This window comes from Esox lucius, chromosome 23 (assembly GCF_011004845.1).
Source record: "Esox lucius isolate fEsoLuc1 chromosome 23, fEsoLuc1.pri, whole genome shotgun sequence".
Classification (NCBI taxonomy): domain Eukaryota; kingdom Metazoa; phylum Chordata; class Actinopteri; order Esociformes; family Esocidae; genus Esox; species Esox lucius.
Window position 1 is genome coordinate 18,666,343 of NC_047591.1, and position 27,053 is coordinate 18,693,395.

At 44.3% G+C, this 27,053-nt stretch overlaps 3 protein-coding genes and 1 long non-coding RNA gene across 10 annotated transcripts; 1 reads left to right on the forward strand and 3 right to left on the reverse strand.

Annotated features, from left to right (window-relative positions):
* Positions 1–333: 333 nt before the first annotated feature.
* si:dkey-14k9.3 (C2H2-type zinc finger protein) lies at positions 334–5,767 on the reverse strand. Its single transcript, XM_034290240.1, has 9 exons — positions 5,521–5,767; positions 4,404–4,600; positions 4,172–4,270; positions 3,934–4,029; positions 3,531–3,641; positions 3,275–3,398; positions 2,034–3,165; positions 1,868–1,920; positions 334–1,756 (listed from the first exon to the last, which is right to left on the reverse strand). The coding sequence occupies exons 1-9, from the start codon at positions 5,570–5,572 to the stop codon at positions 489–491; spliced, it is 3,132 nt and encodes a 1,043-aa protein (XP_034146131.1). The 5' UTR covers positions 5,573–5,767; the 3' UTR covers positions 334–488.
* A 101-nt stretch (positions 5,768–5,868) lies between these two features.
* Positions 5,869–7,227, forward strand: LOC117593806. Its single transcript, XR_004575257.1, has 2 exons — positions 5,869–6,347; positions 6,867–7,227. It is a non-coding gene; the product is annotated as an uncharacterized LOC117593806 (long non-coding RNA).
* A 695-nt stretch (positions 7,228–7,922) lies between these two features.
* On the reverse strand, positions 7,923–13,167 carry LOC109614979 (oocyte zinc finger protein XlCOF6-like). Of its 3 annotated transcripts, none has more exons than XM_020042834.2 (9): positions 13,033–13,167; positions 12,353–12,555; positions 12,041–12,133; positions 11,347–11,442; positions 11,134–11,244; positions 10,863–10,980; positions 10,125–10,746; positions 9,794–9,852; positions 7,923–9,677 (listed from the first exon to the last, which is right to left on the reverse strand). In XM_020042834.2, the coding sequence occupies exons 1-9, from the start codon at positions 13,064–13,066 to the stop codon at positions 8,272–8,274; spliced, it is 2,742 nt and encodes a 913-aa protein (XP_019898393.1). In that variant the 5' UTR covers positions 13,067–13,167; the 3' UTR covers positions 7,923–8,271. The 3 variants fall into 3 exon arrangements, with proteins under 3 accessions (XP_019898393.1, XP_019898392.1, XP_019898394.1); XM_020042833.2 differs by having other exon boundaries at positions 7,923–9,680; positions 13,033–13,166; XM_020042835.2 differs by lacking the exon at positions 13,033–13,167 and adding an exon at positions 12,654–12,808 and having other exon boundaries at positions 7,923–9,680.
* Positions 13,168–13,965: 798 nt separating this feature from the next.
* On the reverse strand, positions 13,966–26,977 carry LOC105020312 (zinc finger protein 14-like). 5 transcript variants are annotated; one of them, XM_034290181.1, is made up of 13 exons: positions 26,830–26,975; positions 26,206–26,405; positions 25,832–25,930; positions 25,288–25,383; positions 24,759–24,869; positions 24,521–24,647; positions 18,396–18,598; positions 17,999–18,193; positions 17,699–17,809; positions 17,331–17,454; positions 16,296–17,217; positions 16,152–16,213; positions 13,966–15,772 (listed from the first exon to the last, which is right to left on the reverse strand). In XM_034290181.1, exons 1-13 carry the CDS (start codon positions 26,855–26,857, stop codon positions 14,172–14,174), a joined length of 3,879 nt encoding a protein of 1,292 aa, XP_034146072.1. In that variant the 5' UTR covers positions 26,858–26,975; the 3' UTR covers positions 13,966–14,171. The 5 variants fall into 5 exon arrangements, with proteins under 5 accessions (XP_034146072.1, XP_034146073.1, XP_034146076.1 ...); XM_034290182.1 differs by lacking the exon at positions 26,830–26,975 and adding an exon at positions 26,517–26,812; XM_034290185.1 differs by lacking the exons at positions 24,521–24,647; positions 24,759–24,869; positions 25,288–25,383; ... (1 more) ...; positions 26,206–26,405; positions 26,830–26,975 and adding an exon at positions 19,263–19,419.
* Between the last annotated feature and the right edge of the window lie 76 nt (positions 26,978–27,053).

Here is a 27,053-nt window from a genome sequence, read left to right on the forward strand (position 1 = left end):
AAACTACATGAATAAAGGCAATATGATAAATAATAAGATCCTGCATATCACTTCAGTCGATGCATCTCCTTTTCAATATAACCAATCACCACCTACTATATAAATCTTAGGGTTTATGTCAACAAAAAAAAGTAAACCTCCACAAAGCTCTTAGTTACAATGATATGCCTTGGTTTCTAAATCCACCTTTCTGGTGATATCAACATAATATTTAAACAGCTTTTTAGGGTCATAAAATGATCCTTCTGACTTTGAAAACGTTACTCGACCTACAGTCAATGATTATACAGTTAAATCCTTTTCTCTACCTTAAATCTAAATATTTTTTTTTGATTTGGGAAATCCCAGTTTTAAACGTTTTATCCTATGGAGTAATCCAATCAGATAATCTCTGGAGAAAAAAAACTGTCTGTTATTAAGTGCAAATGTAACCCATAAAACATTCTACTAAACAATCTGACTTAAGCCTAAGCCGAGGTACGCATACCTTAGCATATCTTAGTGGCATGGGTCCGCTGGTGCATCTTGAGGTGATACGACTGCTTGAATCCTTTCCCGCACTCGGAACACAGGTAGGGTTTCTCCCCGGTGTGTGTTCTTGTGTGCCTCTTTAGGCGGTTGGCGCTGAGAAAGCACTTGTCACAGTAGGTGCACGAGTAAGGCCGCAGCCCGGTGTGGTAACGCAAGTGAATGGTCAGGTAGCAGGACTGGGTGAATTTCTTCCCGCAGTACGGGCACTGGAAAGGCTTGTGGCCGGTGTGGAAGCGCTCGTGCTTCAGGAGTTCGGCGTGGGAGAAGAATCCCTTGCCACAGTCGGCGCACAGGAACGGCCGCTCCCCCGAGTGGGTCAGCTCGTGCCTTGTCAGCGTGGCCTTGTAGACGAACGTCTTGTCACACTGGGAGCAGCTGTACAGGTTCTCCCTGGTGTGGCAGCACTCGTGCTTCTTCATGTTGCGCTCCCTCTTGAAGCTCTTGCCGCAGAATGAGCACATGAACGGCATTTCGTCCGAGTGGATCTTCATGTGGCTCACCAGCCCGCCCTTGTAGAGGAATCCCTTGCCACATTGCTTGCACTGGTGAGGCCTCTCTTTGAGGTGGGTGCGCTGGTGCGCGGTCAGGGCAGTCTTGTAGGCGAAGGCCTTGCCACAGCTGCAGACGTGCGACCTCTCTTCTTGGTGTGTGAGCAGGTGCCTGCTAAGGTACGTGCCGCTGCTGAATGCCAAGTCGCATCGGGGGCACTTGTGGGAGCGCTCGGTCACGGCGGCGTTCTCCGTGTGAATCCGGAGGTGCCTCACCAGCGCCGACTTCCAGGCGAACGTCCGGCCGCACTCGGAGCAGCGGTACACGCCGTTCTCCATGTGGCTCTTGGTGTGCTCCACGTGAGCCGACAGGCACTTGAAACTCTGCCCACAGATGGGGCACTCGTACTTTCGCCCGTCCTTGTGTGTCTGCTTGTGCCTCTCCAGCGACTGCTTGAAGGAGAAGCGTCGTCCGCAGTGAGAGCAAACGAACGGGCGCTCGCCGGTGTGGACGCGCTGATGGTACTTCAGTAACGACTGAAACTTGAAGCTGTTATCACAGTCGGGGCAATCGTAGAGCCCAGCTGGACCCGTTTGGTGTTGAGCGGACTTGGAGTCCTCCTGCCTTTCCCCGGAGTGTACCGTCTCAGTGTGCGGCTGAACATGTACCGCGTCGCTGGCGACAAATGAACATTTGGGACCGGAGAACACAGGCGAGGAGCTGCCGGCAGACAAACCTGAAGGAACAAAATAACAAGTAGAGAAAAATTACCAGTAGAGAACTACAACAGACCAAACAATAACACGGATTTGGAAACAAATAAGGTAATTTATTGTTCCATAAGCACCTGTATCTCCTTCCTCCGTTGAGACTGTAGGAAACCCATAGGAGTGTTCCTCACTGTTGAAGAAAAAAAGGATAGTTAGAACATTAAGCTGCAATTTACATTTAATTTGCATACCACCACCAAACTAATTCAAAACCCAAAATAAAATCTGCATTATTCGCTATACCTCTTAAAGGCCAACGGTTTGGAACATTTGGGGTTTATCAAGGTTCCAGTCCTCTTTGGGGTCGTGACCTTTCCCTTGCGTTTCTGCAAGTTTACCATTTGCACCTTCAGGGTTGGTTTAGACTTCCTGCCGCTGGTACGGACCTGGACCGGGGATCTGACCTCATCCAGGAGTCCAGACACCGATGGCTCAGAAGAACTGGAGGCTCCACCCCGACTCCGTCCTTCCTGCGGACTGTGATGGGATTTCCCTTCATCCTCAAACGTCGGATCCGTTTCAGGGGTATTGACGGCGACCTTTCCTACAACCTCTTGATTCTCCACATCCTCTTGCTCCAACTTAAAGCTTCTCGTAGGCTCTTGCGGCCTGATCTCGGCGGGCTGCGTGTGACTCTTCAGGTGTCTCACCATGGCCGACTCCCAGCTGAACGTCCTGCTGCACTGTGTACACTGGTAAGCACCATGCTCTGTGTGGCTCTTCTTGTGCTCTGTGCGTGCTGATAAGGACTGAAAGGTTTCCCCACAGATCAGGCAGTTGTAAATGCGTCCGTCCTTGTGTGTATGTTTGTGCCTCTCCAGCGACTGTCTAAAGGAAAAACACCGGCCGCACAGGTTGCACACATATGGACGCTCTCCTGTGTGGATGACCTGATGGGCAATTAGTGCAGAGGCAAATTTAAAGCTCTTCTCACAGACAGAGCAGTTGTGGGCCACAGAGGGGATTGATTGTCTGGAGGATTTGACATCAACCTCTGCTTCACCTAGATCTGAATTGCTCTCCAAGACCCCATCCTGCTCCTGCATGGCACTCTTTGTTCCCCCCACCTCTTCTTCAGTGGGCGTTTCCTCTGGCTTCTTGTCCTTATGTAACACGATCTGCCCTTCCTCGTTATTCCCATCACATAGTTCCACAACCTCCAGACTCGAACCTAACTCGACCTCAGCGTACTCCGTCAGGGTCACAACTTCCACCTCAAGGTCATCCACCGAAGACACTAGGCTGGCGGTCTCCCGAAACTCCTGAGAAGGTTCTGACTGGCAGCATGTGGTCTTCTCAGTATCAAGCACCGTTCTACTATGAGGACTGATGGAGAGAGAGGAGAGGATATAGTCGCCCATGGCACAGTGGGGTACTGTTCAAAGAGAGGAAGCTGGAATTAAAGTCGGTCCATTTGTGGGAATGCCATGGGCAGTTGCTATCGCTGCAAAATATGCTTCATATATTTGCACTGTTTCACCCACCGTGCTGCTCCAAATATCCAAGACGTTTGTGGTGCTGGAGAAGACACTTCAGATCCATCGGATGAGACACAACGCGTGCACAATCATCCAAGACTGAGGTGGCAGAACCGAGCCATTCAATTGTCTGTGGAACAAAAGAAAGAGAATTAATATCTATTGAATATTTCACCTTGCGTGGTGTCCTTCACATTTTAACTAACCTGAAATGACACAGCGGTGGCAAAGTGGGTGTGAAAGGAATTTATTCTTTACTAACCTGTTCCAGGTCAGGGGTCGGCAACAGCTGTACCAATCTAGACAGGAACTCCCACATTAGTGTCTGGAGCTCAAGGTCATATTGCGGTCCAAACTCTACTGGGAATATATCCTGTGGAAACACAGACGAGGAACAAAACACCTCCATTTTAAATGGTTGGTAAATGGTGTTTAATTCATTGTTTTTCATCGCAAGGCCAGTAGCATGCTTGTAGCTCCTTGGGGCTTTCAGTGCAGCCAAAGATGAGCCACCCTGCTCACTGCAATGAGGATTGGATCATCTTTCCTCGTGTTGGACCTCAAGCTGACGTCTTATAAACCCAGGTGGCCCCCTTCGAAAAATCTGTGAGTTACATTGATGTAACTAATGTGTGAATCAACACAACACTATTCAGTATACTCACCTTGAAAAATGTTTCCCTCTGATCAACGTCTTTCAGCAGGGTCTGGACCAGCTCCAGGAAATTAGTCCCTGAGGACTCAACCTCCATGTCACCTGCCTACATTAGCACACAGAGGAATAAATAAAATAAGGATATCTTTACTTTGTCCGACATTGCGCTTCTATATACCAGTATGTTTCATTCCACAGATTTTAAGGTTTACTCTTCCAAAAAGACATTTGTTAAAGGGTCAACTCACATCATTACTGCTGGGGATAAACGGTTGAATCTTGTGAAGTTGGGTTAAAATGACCTGGGGGTCAACAGGGCGCTCACCGCGACACAACTCCAGAATGTGCTGCAATAACACACACCGCACTGTGTCATATTCAGTGTGTTATTCAATCCCACGACCAAACTAGAATACATTAGAAATCAATCTTCGCATTTGCCCTCCTCCACATTCCCTCATTTAGGGTTCTGATACTCACCCTGGCTTGCAACCCCAAAATAAGCTGGGCCCTGTGCCTATAGATCAGCAGTTCAGGGACCATCTCTGTCACCAAACAGACAAACTCCGCCAGCATGGCATAACTTGTGACATCCCGCCGTTGAAACACCTGCCATATGGACGCAGACATAAGCTGAAGGGGTGGGACCAAGAGGCGGAGGGAGGGGACAGGAAGACCTGGAACAGCATTGACAAAAGAATGACAAGGGTTCAAAGAAATCTTCAGGGTGTGACAATTGCCTTAATTATATCTATAAAAAAAATTCTATCATCCATGATGACCCAGCAAAATGTTTTAGATGCTAAACTTTAAGTAAGGGATTCTATTGGTAAAATACTGATTGGTCCTTGTCTGTTTTCATCCAATATAAACTTTGACACTTTGACGTTTGACAAAACGTGAAGGAACGAATAACCCTAGTTCCCAGAGAACTGATGGGTGTGCTACTTCCCTGCCAGCTCTACAGCTACACAACCGATTTAATTACAAACTGAAAAAAGTTAATAATTTAATACTTGGAGCCAGTTGCGTTTGCCGCGGCTAAATCAGGGCAGCGCTCAGACTCTGCAAGTTCTGAAGTTGTTTTCATTATGGCTATCAAAAATGGCACCAGTCTGTCTAAGCCTTCTGGAGACTTAAAGAAATATTCTATTTTGAACAATCACATCAGATCTTTTCAAACCAGAACTATTTCTGATCTCATCTGATTTTTAAAAAGATAAATTAGTGAGAAGAAAAGCGGAATTGGGATGCCTGTGTAACATCAGTCCCGCTGGCAGGAATGGCATGGAAAAAGTATTGCAAAAGAGCCTGTCAATCAATATGCAATATAGAGCATGAATTCCCTAAAATTGTTTAAAAACGTTTCACAACGGTCTTGAGTAGTTGAATGTCGCCTAGCTAATGAGTTAACGTAAAGTGGGTAATATTCAGTGCTGCAAATGTTAATACATGTTGAAGTTACAGGGCTGTCCGTTCTATGGTTTATCGCAAGCAAGCTGTGGACTCCTTAAGTACTCCAGAAGTAGAAAAATAGGAAATAACTAACGTTGTCTTTCGTATAAAAAGGTTAAGTTGTAGTAATATAGTAATTTACCGGTACAAGACAGCCCAGCTGCACTGTTGGTTTCTGAACATTCTGATTCCATTTTGTCGTTGGGCCAAACCTGACTTTGCTGTTGCAAAAGGACAGTTATCTAACCGATTTTATTGGATGCATCGATTTGTTCTCAAACGCGACTGACTGCAGAGGAAATACCTTCGTGTCCAATGTGTTTGCTTTACCTAACAAATGTATTTAACAAGAAAACTAGTTAACATGCTTGCTACCAGCTGTCACCAAAACAGATCCGGAAGTTGATCCGGAAGTAGCTGTGCGTCACAACAGGTTCGCTTGGTTTGTACTTCTTCGTATATTAGGTTGACGGCTCTGCGAAGCGCCGCAGATAACTTTTTTTGGGGGGGGGGTACCGTAGGTCGCAAAGGCTGTCAGAAGAGCTGTAGTTCACACTTCTCAAATATTAACAACGTATTCTTTGATGTTGTATGTCAAACGCTGATTGGACGAGCAGTTCATATCCGGTAGTACACGGAATGATAACAGTGGAGTTGTTCGAGAAGCGTCCTGCAGAACAAGTTGGTCTTGACGAACGTTTTTAAAACTCGTCTGGCAAAAATGATGAAAACACAGAGGTCGCCATGATTTCTTAGAGGAAGATTATGAAAACATTCGGGTGAAGCATGAAGAAATGGAAGAGAATGCTAGAGAAATGTGTACGGCTGAAGAAGAAAATGAAAACAAGGAGTTGGGACCCTATGCCCGGGTGATAGAATGTACAGACCTACTATATTATGTTGTCTTGGCTCCATAGATTTGTGAAACACCGAGAAACTGAGTCCATCTTCGGCACAATTGAAGGCGAGGTAAGACACAGTAACATGCTTTCAATGGTTGCCAGTAAGCTAGCTTGCAGTTTGTTTGTTTGTGGCTTCACATACTTTCCCTGGCTGCAAAGTAGCTTCTGTGACAATACAGTAGCTAGCTATGTATTTAATACACCAGATATAAGAATGCATCCTTAATATTCTTGAAAATGTCGACCCCCGTTGTAACAATAACAATTCTGCCAACTAAACGTCTCCGCTCCTTATCACATTTGTAGTAGCCTGAAAGTAAGACAGAAATTATCTATAGCTGGATTTCTTAATGTCTTTTTACACTCTGCAATAGAACAATGATGCATACAGTACCATGTCTGTTTTGTACTGTATACTTTTAAAATCAAATACGGTTTCCCTGTTGCTATACTTTCTGATTAATTATATGCATCCCTTACTTATACATAATGTACTCTGCTCCACATGATTTGTTTTCAGGATTTCTTACTGTAAATTTCGTTGTACTGTTTTTCCCCCCCTAAATCCTTCTTACTGTCATTGCAGTTTAATTTGGGCACATCTACACACAATCCTGAAGAGGATGAAAGTCTGGGCGCCACCATGGCTTGCCATTGACCTTTGGGCAGGAGGTCCCAACACCATAGAGGAAGAGAATGTCCGGGTGGGGAGGGATGCTTTTCGCCAGGACACTGTGCCTCACTGATATCACAGCCAAATGCTGTGACTTCCAGCCAAGCGGCTGGCGACTACTGAGCTCAAAGAACTGTCCTTCCTCTCAGAAGCACATCAGCGGTAGCAGTACTAATATTAAGGACATTCATTTGGACGTTGGCAGTATAAGCATGTTTATCATTTCCCATGTTTGTGTACTTTGTTGCCATTCATAAATAATTTTGAGCTGGAACTCATTGTACTTCTTTTTGCATCCGATAGTCAGCACCGGTAACCGTTTTTTGGGTATGTGTCAGTTTGTACTTTACAATGCAGTTAATATAAACAGGACATGAATGTTAAGAAGCTAAGTATTCCATGTAAAATGACACAAGCTAGGTTTAAATGTTGAAAGTAATTTGCATGTCTATTTGATAGTTTAACTACCGTACTAACCTACTTACAGCTGGTTTAGGCAAGGGAGAAATAAATAGACCTTTGGATTGCTCATGGTTTAGCAGTTCAGGGGGATGAGTGGCATTTACTGACTTTGTCTCCCATGGTTGCAAGTTCAAATCCACAGAATGATGTAAGATGGGGGGGGGTAGTTAGGGAGAAGAGGGTGGTTCCGAAGGAGCAAGCTGGAGTGGGGTAGTTAGAGCTGGGTGGTAGGGTAGTTAGTGAGGAGAAGTTGATGGTTAGGAGGGTGTGGGGTTGATAGAGGGGTGGGTGAGTTAGAGGGGTGGGTGAGTTAGTGAGGAAATGTGGTGTAGGTAGTTGGTAGGAGGAAGGGGGGGGGATTAGTTACCTAGGTAGGTTAGGAGGAAAAGTTCAGGGGGTTTTTAGTGGGGAGGGGGGTAGTTGGGGGGTAGTTAGGAAGGGGAAGGGGGGTAGTTTAGGTAGGTTAGGAGGAAGAGTTTGGAGGGGTGCACAATGTAAAACCCAAAGTGCTGCTGTTGATTTATTTTTTACTACATTTAACACACCGCGCATGAACAGTCTTACAATATAATTTGTAAAACATATGATCAAGTAGCAATTAACTTCAACAGTCTTTGGATCATTCACAACTATAACTAAAAGCTATAATTCAATGCAATGGCCCTGAGCTAGCCTAAAAAGATAACTAAGTTATTAGAGACAAACAAGGTGTTAAAAGAAAACCATCTGCAAAATCCTTTTTCACCTGTACAAAAATGCTTAAGTCTGCATTACTTATTTTTGCTGATTCGTGACTATCCTTGACATACAGGGCTCAGTGTCCTGTCAATGCTTCGCCAGCCTGTTTCCTCATCCCTTAATGGAGCTCCATGTGTTTCTTCAGTTTAGCCGAGGTGGGGAAGCTTTTCGTACACTGGTTACAGGTGAACGTCTGAATCCATGTGTGGACCCGTTTGTGTCGTGCCAACTCCGACGAACTCCGAAACCTCAGCGGACACCCTGGGCAGGGGTAAGGACGCTCCCCCGTATGAATGCGCATGTGTAGCTGTGCCTCTGCGGGGGTGAGGAATGTTTTTCCACAGTGGGCACAAGGGAATGGTCTTTCCCCCGTGTGTATGAGATGGTGCCTGGTCAGAGCGTACGGTTTTGTGAATCCCTTCCCACAGTAGGAGCACGGGTAAGGTCGCACGCCAGCGTGGGAATTTATATGTTCCTGCTGGGCTTTTTTGCTCTTAAACCTCTTCTCACACTGATTGCAGGCATATGGCCTCTCATCTGTGTGGGATCGGTGATGTTTTGACAGCTCGCCTTGGGACAGAAAGCTCTTTCCGCACTGACAGCAGAGGAAGGGCCTCTCCCCTGTGTGCATTCTCTCGTGCCTGCTCAGGATGGACACCAGGGTGAACCGTTTTGGGCAGTGGGAGCACTGGAAAGGACGCTCGCCCATGTGAACGGTCTGATGCTTCTTGAGCAAGAAGGGCAGGGAGAAGCACCTCCCGCACTGGTTGCACTGGTGTGGTCGTTCTCCGGTGTGCGTGAACATGTGCCGCTTCACATCAGCTTTGCGCGTGTAGCTCTTGTCGCAGTGTGGGCACTTGAACTGCCGCTTCACCAGGTGGGTCTGTCGGTGCTGGGATCGAGCCAGCAGGGAGTCGAAACGTTCGCCGCACTGCTGGCAGATGTGCTGGAGGCTTGCGCCGTGACTCTTCTTGTGCTCCAGCAGCTCAGAGGAGAAGGGGAAGCTCTGGCCACAGATGGAGCAGAGATGAGGCAGGTCACTTTCACCGAGATGGGAACTTCTGTGGTGGGCAGTCAGAGCGCGGAGGTTGGCAAACGAGGTCCCGCACTGCAGGCAGGGGAAAGAGATAGACCCTCCATTGTGTTTCTTCTCATGCTTGGCTAGGTCCCATGAGTGCTGAAAGGTCCTGTCACATTGAGAGCAGTGGAAAGGTCTTTCACCTGTGTGGGTGAGCTGGTGTCTCCTCACATCTGAGGAGCGGGTAAAGATTCTACCACACGTGGCACATGTGTGCGAGTTCCTGTTGCCTTTCGCTTCTGTGGGAGTCCTGGCATTAGCGATTTGATTATCTGGGCTTTCAGTGTTATTGGGACATGGTGAAATGTCTGCTGCTTTCTTTCCAGAAACACTGAGCTGGTTGTAATCCTCTGTATGCACACTTTGCATGTGGAGTTGAAGGCTCTTTTCCTCCAGACTGTGGTAGGGACACTTGGGGCAGGTGAGGGGGATCTCCTTATAAGATTCTGCTGTGGTCAGAAGTCAGACAAGGCATGACTTATTGGAGCTGAAAATATACTTTGCTTCATTGTATGCAATATTATGTTATTTTGAGATGCCAGAATGAAACATTCACTATTACCTGCTTCTTTTCCCCTGGTAGCGATGACATAATCTACACTTTGGGTTTCGGAACTGTTCCTGTGAATACAACAGTGGACATTTTAGGGTGATTCTTTACAACATTTTCGTGCACTGGTTTAGAAACAGTGTTAATTTCGGTCGCTGTCCTATTCGGTTCGAGGACATATCAGTCAAATAAAACACTAAACACAAGGCCCACTCTAGTCGGACAAGGCTTTTATAATGAGCACACAATGGAAGTTGTAATTAGTAGTTTCCAACTACAGTAGCTTTGGACGTCTAATACAGCCGCCAAGATTAACATTGACAACGCTAATTATCACGTCTACCTTTTCTCTGTCAACCCTTCCTGCTCCCTCTTTCCTTTCCTTCTCCAATTCCTCGGGGTCTTCGACTGGAGCCGTGTAGATCGCCTCACTGTTGACGATGCCGGTTGCTGGGTTTGAATGGTGACCGTGTGGGAAGTGTCTTCCCCCGCCTGGTTTGCACATGATCGTACAGTCCCAGACTCCGCCCACCTGACCGTCACCGCCTCACTTTGGACCTTGTCTTCGCCGACGTGAACCGCCTCACCCGTTTGTGCCGACTCTACGCTCAACGCGTCCACCTCTACCTCGGCGCCACATGTCTCCTGCCCCACGCAGTGAAATTCAAGCCTATCCTTCAGTTCAACCAGCTCCTCCCTCGTTCCAGGCGGGTCCGACCGGTCGCATTCCTCGTTTGTCGCCTCCACAAGCTCTTCCTTGACCTCCGTCGTTCCGATCTCGACTTCGGTGAAAACGGTCACGACCACGGCGTCAGTGTCCTCTACAGAGATGGGGCCCAGCACGTCGGCAGAGTCGTGTGCCGACTCTGACCTGATGACAAAAGTGTCTGGCTGAGTGGCGACCACCATTTTTGGGGTGGCCAGTGTGGAAAGGATGTGGTCGCCCATGGAAGCGGAGAGAGCAGCTGAATTACAGACAAAACAGGAACTTGTTTGTAAAAAGCCCTTTGCTCCCCAAGCTATAAACAGCACTGTGCGACATTGGTTCCTTTTGATATGGTCATCGTAACAAGAGACTCACGGGGTACTTGGAAATGTTCACAACTCTTATGGTGCTGGAGAATAAGGACCAGATTCTCTGGGCTGGACTGCACACACTCCTCCAGGATTGAAGGGGCAGAGCTCAGCCACATTGCAGTCTGAAAGGAAAGCAAATTTAAGGGACTGAATATATCAATCTGTCAGTCTCTATCTTTTTACCCCACCTTAATCTTTTAAAAGAAATGTGTGGAATCAAAAACCAATGTTTTCCTTTTTGTATAGATATGGTAGTTTGTCAATGCACCCAATACCTGCTTTAGGTCAGGTACTGGAAACAGTTGTTCCAGTCTGGACAGGAACTCCCATGTTAACGTCTCCACTGCTGTGTCATAATCTAGGCCATATTGGTCCGGGAAAACGTCCTGTTGCAGGAACATCATTTTAACTGTTAATGCTTTTTGTAAGCTAAACCCTGGCCATGTTCAATGGTATTATGAGCCTCACAGCCCTGAGTGGAAAATTACCTGAAAAAAGCACTCCCTCTCAACTGGGTCTTTAAGCAGGGATTGGACAAGCATCACAAAATTGGATTCAGAAGCTTCCACCTCTGCGTCTCTGTACTACAAGAAAGTAAAGTCCCATTATTTTATCACCCGTCTGGATACCAGTCATTTTAGTTAACATTTCCCTACTATAGGTACTGTGTCACATCTGAACACAGTACCAGCCTTTTGTTCACCTTGGCTCCCAGTTCCTGATCTTTTGAGAAACTGCCTGTTGCATGATTGGAGTAGAAGTGTAATGTAGGTAGTGCTGAGGCCGATGGCTTCTCATGAGGACAACTGGCTACTACTCGGGACTACTACTCCAAGGGGATGCCAAACAGACAGGAAAGAACCACCCCTGCTCACTACAAGATCAACAGCCAACTCCCACCACCATCAGGCACCATCTAACCCTGAAAACCTCACACCACTGAACCCGTGACCTGTCCCTCTCCAACTTCATAGGACGTAGTGTTCAAAGACTCGGCCTCAGTTGGCTGACTCGTTATGAAATATCGCCTGTTTGTTTTGGCCCATGATGCACTTTCAGATTGTAAGCCCTATAGAAGTTAAATTATAATTTTCACTTGTAATGTTTCAAGTGCCAAACATGACACAGTAGGCTACAACAGTGGAACGTCATCCCAAAAGGCCAGTGCCCAGGCAAACTTACTCCAGCACACCCTGGAGAAACAGTGGGCATTCTGTCCAGATAAGGCTGAATGGTTTGGGGGTCAGCCAGGCCTCGGCACAACTCCAGAACCATCTGAATTAAAAAAAACAAGGATTAACCATTATACTGATGTGTAGCTGAAAAGGACATGTCAATGTTATCTCAGATGAGTAGTACAAATTATGGGACCAAAGATAACTCAAACATTAAAAAAATAGAATTAGGTCATGCAATGTTTACATAACATTTAATTTGTGCCTTTCAAGACCACACCCAACTGAAAAACCCTCTGCATCCTAAAAGGTCTCTTACTCGTGCTCTCAGACCCAGAAGGAGCTGGGCTCTATGCCTGTGACTCAGCAGCTCTGGAATGGCCTCGGTCACCAGAGTCACAAACTCCTCCAGCTTCTCGTAATGCATCACATCTCTTCGCTTAGCCACCTGCCACATAGCAGCAGACAACAGCCGCAGGGGTGGAACCGGTAGGGGCAGGGACGAAAGAGCGAGGACTGGATCTAAAATGTAGACGCACAAATTGAATAAACGCTAAATCGGAATAATGTACTAAATACACTATATTAAGTCTCTCGGCTAATGGGCAACATGTATTTACCATTAAGTCAGTCACGACTTCATAAGACAGCACTCCGTGGACTAATGACGCTAAAACAGTGCTAAAACATTAGCGCTTGTTTTGGCTCATTACAAATTTGCATTACCCACTCTGTACGGCTCCAATCTTGGCTTGCTTTTAAATGTATCACCAGTTAACTAAATCGGATTACATATTTAAGGTCGGCTGAACTGTGCAGTCACAACAAACCCTTTTAGCCGGCCATTTAGCTACAGTAAAATTATAGGGCTAGCTGCCTAGCTAGCTAGTTAGTATGCTGACTGGTCCCAAATGTGTTCCCAACTAGGTAGCTAGTTTTAATATTACTTCTGCAGACAAACAGCTAGCAAGGTAGTACTACATATAAGATTTTACAAACCATTTATGTCTTTAGATAGTCCACATGTATCCATGGCTATAAAATTACTTTAAAAGTATTTTCTAAAGGCGCAGAATGTTCTTCAACAGGCAATTAACGTAACATCGATCTACTTCCCCCCCCCAAAACTTCCGGTAACCGGAACTGATATTTAGATTCATGATTTTCGTTCCGATTGTTGCTTTATAAAAAATAAATCTTCTGACACACCAATCTACCTGTCTGATATTTCTCTAATCTGGCCTTCTGTCCATATCTAAAGTCTTTTCATTGAAAAATGATTTTGCCTACCGGAAAACAATAATTATGTCACACTTACCTACATTCACTATGCTTACTGGCTTAAGGAGTGTGGTGTGATTAACTGAGAAGATTCATTCATGTTATGTTAATATATCAGCTATACAGATTACACTCAAATATGCAGCACATACTTCCCCTCAGACTGGGAATAACCTGCACGTATCAGAAGATGACTACTTCTTAATGATGCATTTCATGATTTTGGTCACGGATTGTGTAAACGTGAAAAAACGGCCCCCAAAATATGTGTATTGCATCAGGTATGTGCTGCTGTCATCAAAACCACTCGCTATTAAACTTGTAATTTGATGGCTAACTGATGTAGGATAGTGGGTCTACTTAAGGATTATACACATATAAACAAAATATCAAACATTCAGGCCCAACAGGGATGCTTAACAAAATCATTTTGTTGTTCTCAGAAGTTCCAGACTGTATCTTTAATTAACCAGTCTGTGTACTTGAAGAAGCCATGTCCTTTTCATTCATAAAAATGTACAATACTTAAATCCAAATGTTGTTTTTATGTAAAAAAGAGCTTTGTTTTTTTTCTTCTAAAATGTAAATTATCCAAATAAATATGTTTTGGGATGTATGTTAGCAAAAAACATGCACCCCTTAAAAAAAGCATCCAATTCTAATGTTTATTTAGCAGGTAAGTAGTAAGCAATGAGTGCCAGATTAAACAAACATTTCAGAATGAGGCTTGTGTTGTTACAAGCCTATACAAAAGCACATGTTGAATCAAATACCTCACAATGTTTTACTTTAATTTCTTAAAAAATTGCAAATTATCCATAAAAGACAATAACATTATCATAACTACACAGACGGCCTCAACAAATGGCTGCAATTGCCAAATGAGTTCGCTCGTGTGTCCTAAGAAGATGCAACCTGTTGTAGGCCTTCCCACATTCGGTGCAGACGTGTGGTTTTTCCCCTGTGTGGCTGAGCATGTGTCTCTTCAGTGGAGTGGTGCTGCTGTAACGATTCCCACACACGCTGCATGAATAGGGCCGCTCTCCTGTGTGTATCCGCTGGTGCACCGTAAGATAGCAGGACTGGGTGAAAGTCTTTCCACATTCTGCACACTTGAACGGTCGTTCACCCGTATGGTACCGCTGATGTTTCAGCACTTCGGAGTGAGTTAAGAAACTTTTACCGCACTGAGAGCATGTGTGTGGCCTCTCCCCTGTGTGGATGCGATTGTGCCTGGTCAAATCAGACGACTTGGCAAATCTCTTTCCACATTTGGAGCAGGGGACAGGACGCTCCCCTGTGTGAGTCTGCAGATGTTTCTTTAAAAAACGATTGGCCTTGAAAGTCTTTCCACATTTGAGGCATGGGAAGGGTCTTTCCTCTGAGTGACACTGAAGGTGTTTGGACAATTCACCAGAGGACCGAAAACTTTTCCCACAATCGGAGCAGAGGAAGGGTTTTTCTCCTGTGTGGATTCTCTCATGGCGAGTCAAGATCTGTAGTTGTGTGAACCTCTTCGGACAATGGGAACACTGGTAGGGACGCTGACCGGTATGGGTTCTCTGGTGCTTGATCAAGTTCGATAGCTTTGGGAAACTTTTAGGACAAAGGGAACACAGAAAAGAACCCTCGTTCTTATGAGTTTTCAAGTAGTGCTGCCTGAGACATGTCAGCTGTGTGAAATCAGTTTTGCACAGAGAGCACTGGAAGGGTTGATCTCCATTGTGCATTTGCAAGTGTTTTGTGAGGGCATCAGAGTCTGGGCATTTCTGCGAACAATGTTTGCACTGGAGCAGGTCACCGTCGGAGTGATTCAGCTGGTGTTGCTTCATTTGGGATATCTGACTGAATGACATTTCAGAATCAGGACATTTGTGTTGACCCTCCTCGCTACAACTGCTCTGGTCACGCTCAGGGCCTAATGGGGGGCTTAGCTTTAAACCCATGTCATCATCACATACCTGCCGATCAGCTGCATGAGCCACACTGCAATGTGTATTTAGATCTTTCTCCTGATCAAAGCCCTCTTCCAACGTGCAGCACTGGAAGGACCTTGACCCAGTGCCCTTTCGCTGATGTCTTTTTAAGTCAAAGGAGTACTGGAAACTCTTCCCACACTGGTTGCACCCATAAGGCCGCTCCCCAGTGTGGGATCTCTGGTGTCTCCTCATATCTGTTGCTCGCGAGAAATGTTTCCCACACACAGAGCATGTTCTGGAGCGTGGTGTGTGTTTGCCAATTTTCCCCTGGGTATGGAGGACGTCGGAGGGACAAGGGTTCAGAAGGGTGCTGGAAGGCCCTGGAGGAGTTTCCGTTTCACTTTCTCTGGCAGACAGGAGCCTTCTGTACTCCTCTGGGTGAAGCTCTTTGAGGTGCTGCCGGAGGTTCAGCTCATCAGTGTGGTTGAAAGAGCACTGCGAGCATGCAAAGACCAGAGAGGAAGACTCCACCGTAACAGCTGCTCGGGAAGGGAAAAAGGAAATAAGGACAATAATGTCCTTTTTGAGAATAAAACATTCTAATCTGGCATATTCTGAGGAAAGCATCTTGTACATATTCTATGTTGTAAAATCTAGTAATTTATCTAGTAATTGACCAAGGAGACCTGGTATTAATTGGTATGAAGGATAGATTGACAATATTTGTTGTATGATGCTATGAGCTCAAGTTATTTATAGTTCATTTTACATCTGCCTCTAGAGGGCAGTACAACCTAGTCACAGTAGCAAGTGACCCAGCTGTACAAATGGTACAGCAACAGAAATGGCTATTTGGTTTTAACGAATCATTAAACACTTCATCAGAACATTCAAACACAAATACAAAACATTCCAAACCTGTATTTCCAATAATCTGGGTACTGATGGCTGAAGAGGCACTGATGACGTCAGAGTCCTTCCTGAGGACATACAGAATTGTTTGATGTGTAATATCACCTCACTTTACAGAGCTCAACTCCCCGCCCCAAGCAAATTACTTACTTTTTCTCTGGAGACCTTGGCAGGTATAAAGGAACAACACTGATTACATTAGCCTCCTTCTGTACTGCCTTAAGTTGCATGTTCTGATTTGATCTGACTTTCTTCTTCCACTGCCTGGCGTTTCTTCTCGGTGGTTGAGAGGTCTTTGCCACTGGAAGAGGCAGGTCACTGACGGACAGTCTCTGGATCCGTACTGTGGCTTTCCGGCTCAGACAGGACTCGCCATGTTCCTCACTGTCACCTTCGGAGTGCCCCCGGTCCGTTTCAGATTGCGGGAGATGTCCAGCGTTATTTCCATTCTGCTTGGTATCCTTCTCCTGGTACTCGTTGTGGTTGGACAGTCTGTCAACTGTATCCTCTGCACATTCAGGCCTCGCTAAGTCATGATGTTCTGGTCGGAAGTTTTCAACATGCACCAAATCCTCATAAATAATTTCCTCCTCTCTATTTATGGACTCCATATCCACACACCCTCCCTCTACCTCTTGGCAGAAAACCTCTACATCAGCAGTAACGACACTGTTCTCCTCCGTAGCAAAGCTGGTGTCTCCGTTCAGTTGCCCCATCTCACCAATAACCTCAGATTGTACGTGTTGACACCCTCCCTCGCTTGGCATGGGTACCGTGTGACTCTCGTCTCCATTGAATTCGGAGTGGTTTTCTCTGGGCTTCTGTGCCTCTGTCTCCTCTGTTAAATCCTCAATGGCATACATACTGGTTCCCAGCTCCACTTCTGCATAATCCATCACGACTACAGACTCTGTTTCCATCTCTTGACTATAAACGGTTGGGTCCGTACAGCCATCAATCAACTCTGATTGGACCTCGTTTTCTGTCTTTTTAGCGGCGGTCACCCCTACCACTGATGGAGCGAGGGACAGAGAGGAAAAGATGCAATCGCCAGCAGAGGAGTACAAAGTAGCTGAGAAAAATAGACAGAGACAAAAACAGGAAGGATATGATATGAATAACAGGAAATGTTACAAGCCTAAAAGTTTCATTAAATCATTCAAAGTATGACCATTTTTGGCTTACCTTTAGAGTCCAAAGAGCCTTGTTTTCTATGATATTCCAGTAGGTGCTTCAACTCCAGAGGTTGAGGTATGAAGTCGGCACACTCTTCTAGGACAGAGTGTTCAGCACTGAGCCAAGACACTGTCTGTGGTATAGGGAGAACAATTCATTATTTTTAAGGTGGATAAATGAAGTTATCCATTCCCATAATAGATATGTATAGCCACATGAATATACCATGATTCATTTGATCTGTCCATTTTGTAAGATAAAATGGATCATGTCTCACAAACACACATTGAAGATTAACCAATGTATTGTTTGGGAACAGTGGTGTCAGGAGAATGTGAAAAAGAAGCCTTACAGAGACCTAGATTCTGACTACGCACCTGTTTGAGGTCTGGTACAGGAAGCAGCTGCTCCAGCCGTGAGATAAACTCCCATGTTAAAGTCTGGAGTGCCGAGTCATACTCAGGACCGTAATCGACAGGAAACACATCCTAACAGAACACATCAAAAGACACGGATGGTGAGTCATTTGGAGGGGTCATGAAATTCTTAAAACATGGAGCGAATGGTTTTTTTTCACCCCATTTCGTGAACCAATTTTGTGACATCCAACTCCCAGAGGACTAGGGACAGTCAATGCTGGGGTTTGAAAATAAGGAACAACTAAAATATGCACTGACCTTGAAGAAGCGCTCCCTCTCAACTGGATCTCTGACGAGTGTTTGCACCAATGCAACAAAATTTGATTTAATGGCCTCCACTTGTGCACCACAAGGCACATTTGCTTCCTGCAGACGTGATGTTACAGCGTGAATCCTTTCCAAATGGTTTTGTAGTTCTTCCGTCGGCTCCGTGCGGCACAACTCCAAAACTAACTGGAAAATATCTACGGATTATATGGACAACAACAATGCTGGGAAAACAACATGGCCTAACCTTCTTATTCTAGTTCCCTGGTTTAAATATGTCCCAACAGGGCATTGAAAGAGTAGCGCACAATATCGCTATACCACCAGATTTAGAAGTATAAAAAGTTGTGCACGAGCTGGACAAATTAGTATAGGCTCTTGATCTTACCTTTGCTCGTAAGCCAAAAATCAGTTGGATTCTCTGTTTAAAACTGAGCAGTTCTGGAACGGTCTCTGTAACAACTGACACAAATTCTTCCAGCTTCCCATAGTCCATTACGCTCCCTCTTTGGACCGTCTGGCACATGGCTGCAGAAAAAAGCTGCAGGGGTGGTACGAAGAGACGCAGGGCAGGCAGAGGAAAGGATGGCCCTATGGAAGAACATATTGTAGGCAGTAAGCAGCTGCATTGACAGAGGGGCAGGTAAGGTAACTCAAATAGCGATGTATTTTTTCTATTAAGTTATGCAGCTGAAATCGATCACAATTTGAATGTAGTTCAAAACATATAATGGTTACAGGGACTATTTCTTTTCTATTATCAAAATATAGAAACGCTCTATTTTCTGTAAACGAATCCGATTAAAGCGTTTCAAAAATATAATGTTGTCAAATGGATGGGAACAGGTAGACAGGATTGATCAGCTCATAAAAACTTCCAATTTTCCAAGTGTTACATGGGAAGCGATCGAGCGTTCGTCTCGTTTTCAGGTGAACTGACACTTTCATTGTCATGCTACCTAATAGTACCCACAGACAATTTAGATTAGTAGTGTCAGCCAATCAGATCATTTGTTATTCAAAGTGACGTCCTATAATGGCCGCCGTGTCTACTGTTAGTGTGTTAAAACCGAAAGTTCCAAACTGTGAGTTTGTGAATCATCTCCATGTAACACTTTGAATAATTTGACAGTGTTAGTGTACAACGTCGTTCTCAGCCCTACCTGCCCACATTCAGTCTGTGGTTAATAGAAAACGAGCGAGCGTGTTTAGTACTCTCACGCAAAAATTCTCCCAACAACAACCATAAACGTACCTCTATTAAACTTCTGCTCCACCAAATTTCGATTATCCATAGTTTTCGGTTACAATGAGGAATCCTTAAAGAAACGCAGTGTCATAAATGGTCGATTCATTATTTGCTTTACCATTTTTGTCACGGATATCTTTTTCTCCATTTACCAGGAAGTCGTTACATTAGTTCCGGGTTATATTCGCTTTCAGAATAAAAGTTACTATAATGGCAAACTAAAATTCATACCGAGTCATAATAAAAAATCCCCGGGTTGCCCCAAAAATTGTGTTAACTCCACTATTTTGTTATCAGAAAAGTAATTGAAATTACACTGGGAAGAATAATTTTTCATTGAAATGATTAATAAAAACTCAAATATCTGATAAAAATAACCTTTGACTGGTACTGTACATCAGCTATATTGGAACCTGATTTGAAAAGTTTCCAATGTTACTGAAGATAAATGTAGATCCAAACCCTGGTTCACGTCCCATCTATCTGAAATTATCCACTAAAGAAAATCTTCATAGGTAAAGGCTAGAGAAAACAACTCAAATCCAGACTAGCTGTTAAATTACTGATTAATCTGTGAATAACACTGGACAGAAAAATAGTCAGATTTTAACATACTCAGGAAATCCTGCAACATTTTTGAATATTATTATAGCTTGAAGAACAGTACTTCCCCACAAAAAATGCAGCCACTGCTTCTATTAATGATTAAGCCTAGCCTAGGACTAAAACAAGTTCAAATGAGTTTTCTATTGAACTCCATTTAGTCCTAGACTAGGCTTAATCCGGATCTGTGAAGCTGGCCCATATCATTTAGGTATTTAATCGCAACTTTCTAACTTTTCAAAGAACGTATGGTCTTTCAAGATGCAATCGTTGATTTAGCACAGGTCCAGCAGTAAGGTCCCTGGAGACAGCGGCAACTTGGTTACAAAAGCAGCTTTATTGCTTAAATATAAAGGACAAAAGAGTAGTAGTTTTAAATTTAACAAGTAAACATTCTCCATAAGAAAAATATACATAAACAAATATACACTGTAAAAACACAGCCATCACAGAAAACCAATACTTCAAATATTGTACCTGACACACCCAACCACTATAATACACCGATCAGCCGTAACATTATGACCACTGACAGGTGAAGTGAATAACACTAATAATCTCATTATCTTGGCACCTGTCAGTGGGTGGGATATATTAGGCAGCAAGTGAACATTCTGTCCTCAAACTTGATGTGTTAGAAGCAGGAAAAATGGGCAAGTGTAAGGATCTGAGCGAATTTGACTAGGGCAAAATTGTGATGGCTAGACAACTGGGTCAGAGCATCTCCAGTGGTGGCTGGCCCGATCCAACAGACGAGCTACAATAGCTCAAATTGCTGAAAAAGTTGCTGAAAAAGTTAATACTGGTACTGCTAGGTGTCAGAACACACAGTGCATCGCAGTTTGTTGCGTATGGGGCTGCATAACCGCAGAACAGTCATAGTACCCATGCTGACCCCTGTCCACTGCTGAAAGCACCTACAATGAGCACGTGAGCATCAGAACCGGACAATGGAGCAATGGAAGGTGGCCTGGTCTGATGGATCACGTTTTCCTTTACATCACATGGATGGCCGGGTGGGTGTGCGTCACTTACCTGGAGAACGCACGGCACCAAAATGCACTATGGGAAGAAGGCAAGCCGGTGGATGCAGTGTGATGCTTTGGGCAATGTTCTGCTGGGAAACCATTCATGTGGACGTTACTTTGACACGTACCACCTACCCTAAGCATTGTTGCAGACAATGCGCACCCTTTCATGGCAACGGTACTCCCTGATGCACCCTGCCACAAAGCAAAAACATTTCTGGAATGGTTTGAGAAACACAAGTTCAAGGTGTTGACTTGGTCTCCAAATTCCCCAGATCTCAATCCAATCGAGCATCTGTGAGATGCGCTGTACAAACCGTTCCGATCCATGGTGGCCCCAACTCGCAACTTACAGGACTGCTAACGTCTTGGTGCCAGATACCACAGCACACCTTCACAGGTCTAGTGGTGTCCATACCTCGACAGATCAGGGCTGTTTTGGCAGCAGAAGGGGGGACTTACACAATATTAGGCAGGTGGTTATAATGTTATGGCTGATCGGTGTATACTGTATGTAGTAGAACTGTAACCTATAGGTTATTTTAAGATTTCATTCTCCAAATGATAGACTAATGAATAACATATCCAAATGTCAAAACTACTTCTCATTTTTGATGATCTCTTAAAAATATTGACTTAATGCAGTGAATCTGTCAAATAATTTAAGTTCACACATAAGTCACTAAAATTAATATGCAACAACTCAATTCTCATTCACTGAGTGAGTGAGCTCGTGAGCCTTAAGGGACCTAATTCGAGTGAAAGACACCCCACATTTCCCACACATATGCTTGTCTGCTGTATGGGTTCGCTGGTGCCTTTTCATATGATGAGAGAATCTGAAACGTTTGTCACAAACATTACATGGAAACGGCTTCTCTCCTGTGTGAAGTCGCTGGTGTGATTTCAGATAACCTGACTGGATGAAGGACTTGCCACATTCCTGGCATTTGTACGGACGTTCCCCAGTGTGGTACCGCTCATGCAACCTCCTTTCATTGGCAGTGATGAACGTTTTCTCACAATAAGAACATGGATACGGTCTTTCTCCAGTGTGAGTAAGTTCATGTCTTTTCAATGACATCTCTTTCAGAAACTGTTTCCTACAGACTGTACAGGTAAACCTCACTCCGTCATGAACCTGCTCAATGTGTGTGTTCATCTGAGTTTTGGTTCGATAAGTCATGTCACACTGCGAACAAGAGAATGGTTTCTCCTCTGAGTGGGTCCCCATGTGCACTGCCAGTTCTGAAGCAGCCCGGTAGCTCTTTCCACACTGCCAGCACAAGAACGGCTTCTCTCCGGTGTGCTTCCTACTGTGTATCGTCAGAGAATTTGCTGTTCTGAATTTTCCTGGACAAACGGAGCACTGGTAAGGGTACTCTCCTGAGTGAACTCTCTCGTGGACGACAAGGTACGATAACTGAGCAAACGTTTTATCACAGTTCAAGCATGGAAACGGCCCTGAGAATTTATGTTCATGCAGATAGTGTTCTCTCAGCCGCCCCAAGAGAGTGAAGGTCTTCTCACACATCGTACACCGAATTGCCTTGTGCATTAGTTTATGTCTGCCAAAGGCAACGGAGTTTGGGTATGTCCGTCCACAGTCGGAGCAATAGAACGGACTGTGAATCCGTTTGTGTATTCTCAGACAGGACGGGCCTTTAAATTCCTTGCCGCATTCGTCACATTTCAAGACCTCCTTTCGTTCTTCCTCCTCGTTTACCACCGGTGTGTCATCAGCCTCATCGGGTACCAGTTTGCTAGACCCCTCTTGGCGCACATCCATCGTATTGGATCCCTCTTCTTGGTTCATTTTCAGACAGATGTCCCTCTGGTGTTTCTTTAAACCGTGCAAGTACTTGAAGCACTGCTCACAACTGACACATCGATAGGGACGCTCAGATGAATGGGATCTCATGTGAATAGCCATTCCAGAGGCACGGTTAAATACCTTACCACACACACCGCATGGTTTGGGTTCCTTGAGAGTCGGCGCAGAGGAAGGAGCAGCCACACTGAGTAACACAGTGTCATTCTTCTTGGTATTTGCAAGGCCAATGCCACTCTCCATTTTAACTTCCAACTGTTGCTTGACAACCTTCTTACCAAAGTCCTCGAGAATTCCTTCGTGGCCAAGGATCTGCTGGTGTTTCTTCAAAGTGTCTTTGTACTTGAAGCTTCTCTCACAGGTGCCACAATGAAAGGGACGCTCTTTTGAGTGAGATTTCAAATGCCTTTCCATGTCAGAGGTACGAGTCAAGATCCTACCGCAAACATAACAGGTTTTTGAGTCCAGTGGCTCTTTGTTAGATGGCTGCACATTGGAGTTCGGAATTTGATTTTGATCAGTGGCAAGAGACACACTTCTTTCCACTGACTGACATTCAGCTTTCTCTGGCTGCAGGTCTTCAATCTGTTGTGACAAGTTATTACCATCATCCTGACTTACATCTTCCAGATTTCTTTTCTTGCACAAATCCCTCTGGTGCCTCTTCAAATCATATGAATATTTGAAGCTTTTATCACAACTGATGCACCAAAATGGACGCTCTTTTGAGTGGGATCTCATGTGCCTTGCCATGTCTGAAGTACGAGTGAAAAACCTTCCACACAAAGAGCAAGTTTTAGTATCCAGAACTTTTCTTGGCAAAAGCTCTGGTGGAGCAGGACTCTTTAAAGGTGATGTGAGCACAGGTTTGCTAGTTGAGGGATGCTGGATATCTTCAACTTCATTGTTATCCAAAATGTGCAACTCCCTTTCACAAACTCCCTGCTGGTGATTCTTGAGATCATACAAGTCCTTGAAGCAAAACCCACATTTGAGGCACTTGAACTTAAGATCATGATTTTGTGCGTGGCTTTGCTGATGCCTTCTCATAGCTGTGGCTCGAGCAAACGTCCTCCCACAAACGGAGCATGTCTTATTGAGTAAGGCTCTTTTATGGGACTTTTTAAGGTGCGGTTGCATCTTGGAGGATGACGGCTGTCGGACTGCATGGCTTGAAGCACTTGCTTTTTGTCCCTTTGACAGCATTTCCTTAATCTGCAACCTTTTGCTCTTTTTAAGCTGAAAATGTACTCCGGTGACAGCTTCTTTTTGAGTTTCTAAACTTACAGCCTCCCTGTCCAACGCAGGCTCCTTATCAGTATAAATGTCTCCTTGACGCTCTTCTGGTGCAAGTAATCTTTCATTTTTCTCCACAGCAACCAAATATTTATCTTTTGCATCGGAGTCTACACCTGTGACGCTCACTACACACACACGAGGTGACAGATGCAAAGAGGAGAAGATGCAGTCACCAACAGAGGATCGAGTTTCTTCTAGTGCAAAATAGGGAGACAAAAAATAAAAAAACACTCAAATTAAAATAGTCTCCGAAATACTATATTTCTTTTATTCTTACCATTTATTCCATTTGATCTACTTTCTCTTTCAGTTTCATACTCCATTTGATGCCCATCCCAAGTATTTAAATGAGTTACGCAAAAATTCAAATACAAAAAATGACTACATCTTCCTATGTAGATTGTATCATAATTCCGATTTGTAGCTTTTACAATGATCTCATACTTAAATAAACGTAACAATCAATCTAGGCTATTGATACTCTTTAACTCTATTATACTCACCGCCGACAGATTCCAAATGTCCAAGTTTTCTATGGTACTGCAGCAGGGTCCTCAGCTGCCTGGGGTCTGGTACAGACTGTACACATTGTTCCAGGGCAGAGGGGACAGCGTTTAGCAAGGAGGCAGTCTGGAGAGATGAAGAGTAACATGGTTTAAATGCATGAACCAAAACATAGTCCTTGTTTCTGAATTCAACCACATTGACTGTTATTTTGACAATGGTGTTTCTCTGTAGTACCTGTTCCAGGTCTGGTATGGGAAGTAACTTCTCAAGTCTGGTAAGGAATTCCAACATCAGCATCTGTATTGCAGTGTCATACTGTGGGCCGAACTCCATAGGGAACACATCCTAGGAATGATACACGTAAAATATTAATGTCAAATAACTAGACCAACAAACCTGTTGGCCCATGTGCCCAACTGTTGCTTTGAAGTTGCAAACAAAGCTTCACATTTTTCTTCACCGATATATGTCTGAATCAACTTACAGAAGATCAGTTACTTATATATGTTCTTTATTATTTCTACATACTTTCTATCAGGTTTAAGATAAAGTCCTATTAATATCTCAATTCCTACTGCTGGTGGGAAATAGGAATGCTGCACTCCCTGACGACATTCTGAAATTCACGTTTAGCTTTTGTTCCGTCTGTCAGTGAGACGTGTCTCTACAGCCGATGTGAACCCCCCACCCCCAACCCCCACCCCATCTCAGCAGCCCACCACCTTCCCGTGGCCGTGCCCAACTGTGTAAAAGCCAAACAAACCTGGTAAAAGTGGTCCCTTTCGCTTGGGTCTTTGAGAAGAGATTCAACCAGCTCCACAAACTTCGATTCAGACATTCTCACCTCTGCGTCACTGGACTGCAAAACAAAATGCAAATAAGAAATAAAGAAAATATGCTAAATAATCAAATTAGAAAATTCTATGAAATAATTCCTAACTGGCCTAAACCTTTATCCTTCAAGAGTTGATTGATCTCAGTTGATCCAGAACTAAAGTCTTGCATTACTGGTCAGACGCTCAATTAAGTTCTGGGTCCATTGGTCAGAAGATGATATCCGAACCAGAATGAAGAGTTCCACCCATTAAACATGACCAGAAAGTCAATGGGCAAAATCTCCTCCTCTAATGAAATTCAAAACATGCAAACACACACAAATTTGGGATTTGTCTCGGGTACCGTAACTAAGGCCGCTCATTAGCTCATGCAAACGGTTGTTTCATGACAGATTAATTGAACTATTTGTTTTCATAATCTGACCGTGAGGGACTAAAGGTATACAGTATATCTCCACGAAAGACGCTCACCTCTGCTTCCCCAAAGGATATGAGGCTACGGATTCTGTCCAGGTGTTGCTGAATTTCTTGGTCGGCTGTCTGTGCAGAGCGACACAACTCCAAAACCATCTGTAGTTAGTTAGAAGTGCAAAAGGTCAACCACACACTTGGCACTGCTTTGTTCTCATTGTGATAAATAGCACGAGTATTGAGTACATGAGTATGAGCTTCCGCTGCTTACATTCCACTCACTAACATACAAAACATTTTATTTACAAAAAGCTGCAAGGATGGAATTGTTAGTTATCTAGACAGCCACTTATACTGGAAAGTAAGTATTAATTGTCTCAGTAATCTTACATTTTATTACAATTGTTGTCCCCCTTTTACAACCATTTACTTACGCTCGCTCGCAGTCCCAGGATGAGTTGTGCTCTCTGGCTGAAACTCAAAATTTCTGGTACAATTTCTGTTACAGTGGTGACAAACTCCTCCAGCATCCCATAATCTTGAACATGTCCTTGCTGAACCACCTGCCACATGGCTGCAGAGACCAGCCGCAGCGGTGGAATGATGAAACGCAGAGAAGGAAGAAGAAGGGGACCTAGAAATAAGAGACGTGAGCCCTGATTTAAATGGTCACTGACATGATATTCAAGGTTTGAGCTTAATTCACACTTCAATTAATCGTTTGTGATTTGAAATAGTCACGTACACATTGAAAACAGGTCAACTGCCTTAAAGGTACAAACTGCTTTCCACGCCAGTAAGACGTAATCAAGCACACCGGATTAGCTGGCAAGCTAGGATAGTGGCAAATACTTTTAAGATCCCTGACTCTAATATTTGGCAAGTTAAAGAGAAAACAAACAAAAAAATAGATGAACATAACAATAGATACTGTTGAGTAGCCTCCGGCTCCTGGCATATCGAAAATAATAACGTATATAGACGCGAATCTACCAAGGATGCGCCATGTTGAATATCAAGCACACCAAGCCTATGGTTAAAGTTAAGAAAGACCGTACCATTTTCAAAAGGATTCTGACATTGCATCTCGTCCAAGTCGCACAAGTTGTGTGACACAGTAATCAACTGCTATTATCTGTTAAGTTAAATGACTTGCAACACAATTGAAAGCTTTTTCTACCGTAGCATGCGAATGTGGTACTTTCAATTTCCGGTTACACTTTGCCGAGAAAAATGTCAGAATAAAAGTTATTGAAATTCGGAAATTATAACAATAAAACAT